Source organism: Prorops nasuta, unplaced genomic scaffold (assembly GCF_024137725.1).
Source record: "Prorops nasuta isolate Cenicafe-Biocafe unplaced genomic scaffold, Cenicafe_Pnas_1.2 PNAS00019, whole genome shotgun sequence".
Classification (NCBI taxonomy): domain Eukaryota; kingdom Metazoa; phylum Arthropoda; class Insecta; order Hymenoptera; family Bethylidae; genus Prorops; species Prorops nasuta.
Genome location: NW_027116816.1, coordinates 697,140 through 707,189, shown reverse-complemented (window position 1 = coordinate 707,189; position 10,050 = coordinate 697,140). Strand labels below are relative to the sequence as shown.

Below are 10,050 nucleotides of genomic sequence, written 5' to 3'. Positions count from 1 at the left end.
TACACTTTATTTCGTGTGTAGATTCTTTTGTACAGAGCATTTATATATATAAGAAAAGGGAAAAATAGACCGGAACGGAAACAAAGCCACTTTTATTTATACAACCATCAATTTTCTATTTTACATAGTTATCTCATATTCACAAGTATCCTCGCGTCGTAGCGAGTGTATTCACCATACTGTGCATGCTTCTTCGTCGCATCGATTATCGCTGCCAGAGGATATCATAACGATTGATCTTTTGAATAAACTACAGCTTTCCGGAAATCATCGCTGTATAGGCACAACTATATAGTTACGTGGTAATAAATAGACCCTAAAAGCGAGGCGAGCCTCGTTCAAAATAATTTCAACGCGCGCGCGCACGCACATCACCCCATTATTCTTCCCTTCCTTTATTTACAAATCACTCGTCTTCTTCGATTCGCGTAAGCCCATCCGTAACTCTCACACGAGATAATGTTATCCTCAAGGCTATTTTGGTCGTTCCATCGATAATACTTAATTAATAGCAATTAGTTTGAACACCCAACATCGATAAACATTCAAGTTAAACTAATGAAACTTGTTCTCCCCTCGAAGTATTTCGTCCGTCGCTAACTGTTTCGTTGTCATTCCTCAGCATTATACGCGTTCACTCTTCTTTCATCATCTTTTACACAGAATATACACACGCAGGACAGAGAGCGCAATTTGTAGAGCAGCCAATCGAAAGATTCGGATGCTGTGATGCTACCAAATATCCATAAACCAACGGATGATTTACTTTCATGGTCTAAAAAGAAGTCAAGGACATATTCGTGTGATTCTGGTCGATTCTTCCCTTTCGACAGAGCGAAGCGTATATATTGATATGTATCTTATGATTATTCAGGCGCACCAATTCAATCGGCTGCTGTACATTTTGCGTTTTTCGAAGGGTCGAGTACTCGCTTACAATACAGTAGTAACAATTCTCCCTCTGATAAAAAAATATGTGCAACATTTTTTTCTTACACCCTTCAACAGTCCACGAACGACTTGCACGATACTACTGCCCAACAATTAATGCTTTCAAGCTGTTATTTGCAATAGACTTTAGCGTGGCGTTTAACGCGCAACCAATTTACTAAGGACGGATTTGACGCTGCTACAGATCCGTCTGTAGCAGTTGAATAACTGTCGAATAATCGTTTCTTAACACGAGGAAAGCATTGTTTCTTTTTTTTTATTTTTCATTTTGAAAATTAAATCCTTTCCTTTTCATTTCTTTCTACTCTAATTTTTGTTAAAATTAATATTCGTTCTACATATATATATATATATATATAGTATGTATGTATGTCGCACGTTTGTAAATCATTTTGGCACTAAAGATTTTGGAGATTTGCAAAATCTTCTCAACGTATATTGTGCAGTAATATTGCGCGTTTCGAGTTCCCCCGACAGTTACAGCCATGGCATGCCAAGTTTCATATTATCGCTTGTTCCTCCAACACATATATTCATAAATAATAGTATACCGCTTTTTATTTTAACGCTACTATATAGACTACGCGAGCCCTTTCAATAAAGACCAATTCAATCGTCGCACAATTGGTGATTTTCCAGTGAACGAAATCTACTACAAAACGTGGTGGGCTGGTTTTCATTTTGTAATCATTTTCTAGAAAACAAAAATAAACAATTGTACTATACATGGCCGTTAGACAATACGAAGGAATACATTGTTGCGTGATCTAATCAAAACGTATTAACCATCGAAATAATATTACTTTGTTTATTTTAATCTTTATAGAGCAGTCTATAAGCCTCTTCGTCAAATGCTATTATATTAATCACCTTTATCCCTTAATTAAAGTGTTTTTCATTTATTGTTAAGAAGCTCGACTAATAAGTAGAAATTAGCATAACTCATAACGGTTTATACAAGAAACCTCATTATTTCAAGTAGCTGCTTCTGTAAACTCCACCAGCCAAATTTGTCAATGGACATCAAATTTTAGTATAATTTTATTATTTTTGAAAATTTATTTTACATATTTTTAAACATGCTTTTAAACTTTAACGGACAATTCTTGGAGATACGAGAGATGAGAGTTTAAACGAATTTACACAATTAATTCAATAAAATTACATTCCTCTGTAAAATTTAGTATTTCTATCGGATGGTATTAGTGAACGTAATAAAAAAAGCTAGTTTATACACGGTGAATACTGAAAATAAAATTTATTCTAGTCGTGTCATCAATTTAATGATATAAATATAAAACTCTTGATAAATTTTCATATCCCTTATATATTATAAATTCGACATATCCAAGCGTTGGTATCGTATAATTATAATATTTCGTCATACAATTCGATAAAACGATAGTTTGGAGCAAACAACCATGTATACGACTATGTCTATATTTTAAATTAATAATAAAAATTATTTACACACATTAAAAATTGTATTAACTTTTTTTACACGTAATAAAATTTGTAATGGAAGCTAGAGAAATATATATCTATAATGTATAAATATGTATATACTCTAAAACAGTGGTTCGTTTCATTAAAAAGAAATTAATGTACAGATACTTGGACACATCGATTGCATCACGAGGAACAATGAAATGTTTTCAGAATTCGACATATCTGTGTGTCATTGTTCGCGCATATATTAATTACAACATTGAGATCGGTACCTAAAATATATACTATTGTTTATATTTATGTGCATAGTATAGATGTTTTCATTGAGTATTACTTGTTTTCTCTCATAAGCTAACATTTGGAAAGTATTACAGGCCGTACTTGATGTAACCACGAGCTTCAAACATGGAATGTATTTATACGCATTATCCAGATTGCGAGCGTCTTCTCATTCTTTCAGCATAACATTCGTATCACGTCTCCAACGTGCTAGTCTTGAAGCACAAAATCATTTGAGACAATGCACATCCTTGTCGTATTTATATAATTTCATCATTTGAGATCCAGGCATATCCCCCCTCTGTCCAGCTAAAATCATCTTCCAGATGGGAAGAAGCATAGAAATTTTTCTCTAGCCACGCTAAGATTGCATCTAATATGTCTCCAGCTACATTCAAAGAGACGTACTATATTCTCATTAACGTACTTAATTTATGCTTGTAGGTAACAAGTATCATTACCGCGTAATGGTGCTCGTCACGAGTGTGCCTAAGGGAGCAGCAAGAAACGATTTCAATATATTTCCCGAGGTACTGCTAACTTCTCCACAGTCGTACGAAACGTCTCTGGCATTATCTTTCAAACGTATTTTAATCAATTTTTACCTCTGTACGTTTCAGATGTTGATTAATTAAAATTTTGTTTGATAAATAGTGTATTAGGATAATGCTCTTAATACGCGGTGTGTGTGTTAGCATTTTTACAGCTACTTTAAACATGCCCCTTTTGTTATAAGTATGCAGTGTGCTTGCTGCTGTGTTCGAGAGCGGCAAGAACGTCTTGTTTTTGCCTAACGTACAAACGTCCCTTCTTCCATGGATTCTGCAATTGAAGTGGCTTGAAGTCGTCCCTGAGACATCGCTCCCTGGCACCGATTACAGCTACTAAGCAAAAATTTGGTAACTCGTCCGGCCGATATATAGGTCCGTCCTGCTCCTTCAAACGCACTGCCATATTAAGTTGGTTCACAACTAGATCAACCACTTCCCGAGCGGTGGTCCGTGGTGTCACGCGTAGCTTTAAACTCGTACCAGATGCCAGTCCAGTTTCATAGGCCGCAAAAACCTGCAAGGAAATTCGCCTATATTTTATCGAACGCCAGAATAAAGGGTATAATCTGACAAATTCGAATGGATACCCTCTTTACCGGATCACGCATTTACATTTCATCGATCGACGAAAGATACTTGACAACATTGATTTTCATATCTTAAGCAATGCACAGTTTTCTTTCTGTATATATTCATTAGGCTCATTCAAATAAAAAAGCACGAAGAAACATTCATGCCGCACAGATTGACTAACAAGTGACAAGGTAACCGAAAGCACTTTCACAACGCAGCTTTGTACAATAGAATAATTTACTTTTGATCGTTGCACAGCCGATTGTGGGGGATTTACCGAGCAGTCATTAAATATAAGTGTATTAAACTTGTGTCCCCTAAAAGTAAACAACGGGAGATAATGAGAAATTAGAAATTTTATGCAAATGATCGAAGGCGGTATAAAATGAAAGTACTTTACAGATTAAAAACGATTGTGTAAAAGAAAAAAAAAGGGGGGGGGGAAACATAGACTTGGTAAATTACGGAGAATTTGAATAAAATGTACCTGAAGAATTCCTGATTGAGGTGGTGGCATCATCGTTGCCTCCTCTTTTTCTTCATCCAGTTGACTTGCCATAACCGAACTGGCCATCGCTGCCACACTGGCGGTAGGTTTGGACGATTTGATTTTCATGCCAGGTTTCAGGTATACGCCTGCCGGCGTCGCAAACTCATCGCTGCTCAAGGAATGAAGACTGTCGGAGTTTGTGTTGCTGACGCTCAGCTGACTAGTTGTGTTGGTCATTGCGGCGGATACGCTCAAGAACGAACCACCGTACATGATTGGTTTTATGCTCAACAATGGGCTGGTACTGGCAGATACCGAAGTGATGGTCGCGGAACGATTCCTCGGGCTCTGCTTGTACTTGGTCAGCAATAAAGTGTCTTCGGACTTTGAAGGTGGAAGCCTGGTGTTTTGCAGAGGTATCAAGTGATTGCTACCACTGACATTAGTAATATTGCTAATATTGCTACCACTGCTCATTGGCACTGACGCTTTTAGTGGCTCCGAACCACCGGATAAGCTGGACACGTTGGATACATTGGAGGTGTTGCTTCCTTTCCTCGTGTATTGGCCACTTGGCAGTTGTTGCTCGCTCTTGCTGAACTCGGTTGTTAAAAGGTTCGACGACGAATTCGTTACGTTTGGTCCGGGCCAGCTTCCCCTCCCAGGACTAGATTTCACCAGCTTAGGGTCCCTCGGTGGTAGTTGCAACAAGCTCCGTTTCAAGCTGTTGCTACCGTTCTTATTTCTATCCAGACTGAGCAGATGCTTCATACAGATACCCTGAATGGGAGAAGGCAGAATTTATTATAAAATCATATTGCGATTTGATGCGTGTTTCACTAAAGTTAATCGCGTTATAGGAATAGGTATTGATTGAATACTCACGCTTGGCGACATCCCACGATCGCGCGCAAACGTGATAACGTCGATGAGCCACCTAGCGCCTTTCCACACAGTATTGACTTGGGATTGAATATCCTGCAGCCTAGCAAGTTTGTCTTTAGCGACGCTCAATTCGGACGAGCTGAAGGCCTCTCGGTGGCTGTGCTGCGCCTGAGCCGTGTCCAATTCCAGTATGCAGCTTAGCCTCGAGTACCTACTGATCACGTCCTTCTGATAAGTGTTCAGATGAACCATCTCGAAAATCTGAATGGGCAGAGAGAGAAGATCGCCGCGTTGCAAGAGAATTTCTCTCGCGCCCGGCACGCAGCAAGCGGTTTCCGGTGGTGGCACGGCGATCAAGAACGACACGTCGTGCGTGAGATCAATCACCTCGGCGTCGTAAAGCCTGTGTATCAAGGAATCCGTGGGACTGATCTCCATGTAATTAAACAATCGCCTTGCGGTAGCCGATACCAGGTCGACGAATAATTTCTGTTGCTCGGTACCCTGTGCCTCGTTCGACAAATTCTCCTTCTCCTCCGAATTGTCCTTTACCGAGGCGTCCGAGGCGTGTATCCTGGTTACTCTTTTCAAGTAATCCCACTCCTCCCTAAAATCAACGATAAACGATAAATTGCAATGACACTCGAGCTCTTCCCGACCTTCGACATTGTTTATACTCACGCAGAAACATGTGGATTGTCACGTATCTTACAGTGAGGTAAAACATTAGGAGCTTTGGTGGGTACCACCACTTGTATGAGATCAACGCTGCTCTGCATCTTCAAATAACCGAGGTAGAGCCCCTTGGAGAGTTTAATACTACTGACTTGATGATAGGTCATTTGTTCCTGGATACTGGCCATCAGGATGTCGGCGACATTGCTGTTCTCATGAGTCGTAACCTTCTTCGTGACTTTTGCCAATGGCAGCCACCTGCTATTTAATACTGATACTAGTTTAGGGGACTTTACGTAATTCACCGTAGAAAAGACTAAAGTGCCTTGAACGTCTCTAATTGGTTTATGGTATAATTGACCGAGATCTTGAGTGCAGAGAGAGTCCTGCATTTGAGCGGCGGCCTGGAGTATTTTTATCCTGAAGTGATTGGTTGAGCTGGTGTGACTCTTGTCCATGTCTTGACGAAGGGACTTTACGTCGTCCCAGGTGCAGGCGACTTTCATCAGCCAATAAAAGTCATTGTGAATGCAGCTCGGATACGTCTCGTCCACCTCGATTACAGGCAGAAAGTCTTCATTGGTCACGAGCACTTTATCCTCGTGATAGAGAAGACAGGCCAGAAAGACTCCACCCCGCCTTAAATTCTTTTGGAACTTGTTCGCCGTGGCCGTAAAAAGTTGCTTTATCGTCGGCTTCTTTTTATGATTTCTCCTTTGCACCGCTGGTGTTTCTTGGGTGTACTCGGGTCGTCTAATGCCAGTGAACAACGTGTCCAATTGCTCCAAACGTCCGGCGAATCTCGGTTCTCTGCCGTCTATGTCTCTCCAACCTAAAATTATCACGTTGACAATCGATAGATCATATTAAATTTCTTCCCTTTACATCGGTTACAATCTCTAACGAATAAGGAGAGTCTCGAAGGAAAACGCAATGATGACTTACTGCTAGGTGTAACGTAACACGGCGTTGAGTTTCTGAATCGGCTGTAGCCTTTCAGATTGCCAGCAGCGGCGCGAAAATGATATCTTTGACCTTGAACGAGTCCATCTATGCGACACTCTCGCTTCTTCATCTCTGAAACCTCGATTTCTCCGCAAATCACTGAAAAATCCTCCTTCGTGCTCCACTGTACTTTAAACTTGGTGCAGATGGACGAATCGTGGGAATCCGTCTCCTGGAATCGTACAGAGACCGAGGTCACTCCGGTCACGTCGACCGAGATTATGAACGGCATGTCCGGTGGTCCTGTAAACAAAGACTCATCAGATTCTCAAGGTCAACGGATAGTGGATGCACCGGGTGAGAGAAAAATGAGAGGAAAGCGCATGCATATACGTCATGGCCGCAGGAGAATCGATCGGATGTATATGAAAAGCGAGCAAAGCTCGCACGTACTAGCTTGGTCGAATCCTAAGAGCATTTTCTTAAGAGCCCTCGTCCTCCTCTCCCACAGTGCCAATTCCTTGTCATCCGCGCTGCCACCGCATCCAGTCAAGTTATTGTGCTGAGCCGAAAAGCTGGCTCTGTGCGTGCTCGGTGGTTCTAGCAGAGTGGTTCCACCGCTACCGGAAGTAGTACCGCCCAATTCTTGAACCGTGTGTTCCGCTTCCGACAGCAGGGACGCCAAATGGCTTCCCAATGATTCGGGAGACTTGACTGAAATCAAAATTAACGGACTTTAAAAGATATATCTCCATTGCACTTTCCAGAGAAAAACAGCGTGTGCCGCAATTTATTTTCCACGCGATCACTTATCGGACATCGAAAGTTTCCAGCAATTATCAGCTGTTAACTGTTTCTTCGAAGGAAATGGGAGTGATATAAAACCTGTTCGGAAATGGCGTGTCAAACGCTTGGTAATTATAGAAATGTAGACATTAACAGAATTAAAAGGAGCACACAGCACGGAGAGCTCGTCTTTACGATTTCAACGATCGTTTGGAGAGTTTTATTGGTTTTGTTGCAGCTGTACCGTTTAGAAGAGATTATAAGTAGTTCATCGAGCGTGCTCGAAGCTTTATTTGGAATGTTGCGTGGCCGTGCTGGCTATCGGAGCGTGGAAAACTCACGCACCATAGAAATTCTGCAACGTTTAATCCGTGTAATCATCGATATTTATATATTATCGTGTTCTTTTTAAGTCTGGAGCAACGGTTAACCCAGCTTGCCGCGCTGATAAGGAGTTACTGATTGTTATTATTTCTTGATTGCTGCGTCATTAAATAATACTGTCATTCTCGCTTATCATTCTTTTTTAATACAATAACACATTTATGCCGTTATAATTGCTTGTGTGACCTGTTTGCACCTATACCTATATAGGAATACCATTAAAATTAATTTGATTTTAATACAACACGGACAGCCGACGTGTTTTTATTTATCGTATAGCTTTCTCCGAGTGGTTCATCGTTGCACCATCGATTCTTATCGACCACTCGCGACTATACTTACAATCGTCGGACAGAATTTATGCACAAACGATCTAATCAATCTGTATTGCTCATCGATAATTTGTTTGTCCCCCGAACACTCGTTTTATCATTGATTTCAGCCACGAGAGCATTGCACGAATTTCCCAAATCACATATTTGTATTCTTCTATGCGAACTCTCCCCCTGCATCACCGTAAAATTACACATGTGTGACAATCTTCACTTGGATAATTCCGTCAATTTATTTTCATCGAAAGACGTTCCGTCAATTAGTAAAAATTAAAGTTAGTTTGTACTGCGAGTATTATTGCGAATTATGCATGTATGAATTCTAGATTAGAGTCTGGTAAAAGGTTGATGACGTAGTAGTTGTGTGCATATACATATACATGTACCATATATATTAACAATCCTAGATCACCGGCTCGAATTGCAAGCATAAGTTGTTTTGATTGGTGGTGAGTGGGAATAAAGGATTCTAATGCGCGTCATCCAGCTACGATGTGGTTGCTTCGGGAGACCACGCGCATTCAACATGAATTCATAACATCATTATGGCATTGCTTGAATAGTTTCTACGTTGCTTCACGATTACGATTGGTAGCAGTGCGAGGATCGGCACGACACCAGCCTATTTCGATCAATGACTGAAACGTCTATTCCCAAATCAATATTATTATTTTAGACTCGATATTATGGGCGTTATGTTTTATTAAAAGGCTATAGCCAGAGTTTAATGATCTTGCGTAGAAACATATTTATCTTCATAATTTTTATTCGGAAAGTGAAAAACTTTTAAAGATACATACTCCGGTTGGGAAAATCTGTCGAGTAAAACCTCGTAGAGCTTTAAAACGCATAGGGGGGGGGGGGGGGCATGTGTGATTATGTGCCAATGGTTAATTCTAGCCTTTCCGTTGTTATACAATTGCATTGGGCTACTGACGAGCAAATAGTCGGTACGTAGAGCACAGCTAATTATTAAACTCTCACGATACCTTCGTTATTGGACCCCCTGAATTTAAAATACTGCTCTAAAAGGTAATTGAATTTGACCTAAATAACTGCACCAGTTTGGCCAATCATTTCGAACGGGACATACATTGTAATTGAAAAGATTTGTTAAATATCGCACGAGTGCTAAATATAGGTGTGATAAAATTGAGTAAGTTTATTACACTGCTTTATGAAAATATTTCCTATAAAACGAATGGCGCATGACTAATAGCTAAATAATATTTTATCTGTACGTATGTTTATTATCATTAACATAAAATGTGTTTTTCTTTGATACGTCGCGTCGAATAGTTATGGCGGCACTCGAGTCTCTCCAGAGAGTTTTCTATTAATTTGACCGAGATCTCTCTCGCAGCTGCTTTTTGAGATGCTTGCGACGAAGCAACGTAGCGCGACGTGGCCGCATGGATTAGGCAGGCACGATTTAAAAAAAAAACTGATCACATTAATCCGTGGCGATAAATTGAGAAAAAAAAACTGACCATTCGTGGCTCGATAAGAGTTTGGAATTGGAGTAGAGCGCAGAGGGACAGTTGGAAGAAAAGGCTCGGGGACACTCGGACGCGATTGGCAATCAGTTTCGGAGTTGAAGGGAGGAAAAACAGACTTGAAAAGTTGGAACCTCTCCTATTTGCAAGTGGCTTTCGCTTTTAGTGCTCTTTTTCCCTCGCAGAGTCCTCGAAACGTAATAAAGCTCCCTGCTATTTTTATTGCGTTTCCCAGAATCCTAATTGGAATCTCG

The 10,050-nt window shown here is 40.4% G+C and overlaps 1 protein-coding gene across 6 annotated transcripts in view; it reads right to left on the bottom strand.

The window, feature by feature from the left end:
• Positions 1–65: 65 nt before the first annotated feature.
• Positions 66–10,050, bottom strand: part of wake (wide awake) — a 99,585-nt gene continuing 89,600 nt past the window's right edge. For 4 of the 6 annotated variants that reach the window (XM_066738812.1, XM_066738814.1, XM_066738808.1 and 1 more), the window contains 6 exons: positions 7,252–7,512; positions 6,799–7,101; positions 5,860–6,685; positions 5,179–5,785; positions 4,291–5,073; positions 66–3,744 (listed from right to left, as the gene is read on the bottom strand). In XM_066738812.1, coding sequence (XP_066594909.1) covers positions 3,409–3,744; positions 4,291–5,073; positions 5,179–5,785; positions 5,860–6,685; positions 6,799–7,101; positions 7,252–7,512 — 3,116 coding nt within the window. In that variant the 3' untranslated portion in view covers positions 66–3,408. Of the gene's footprint in view, positions 3,745–4,290; positions 5,074–5,178; positions 5,786–5,859; positions 6,686–6,798; positions 7,102–7,251; positions 7,513–10,050 lie in introns of those variants that run through there. The other 2 variants (XM_066738809.1, XM_066738813.1) reach the window with 2 other exon arrangements.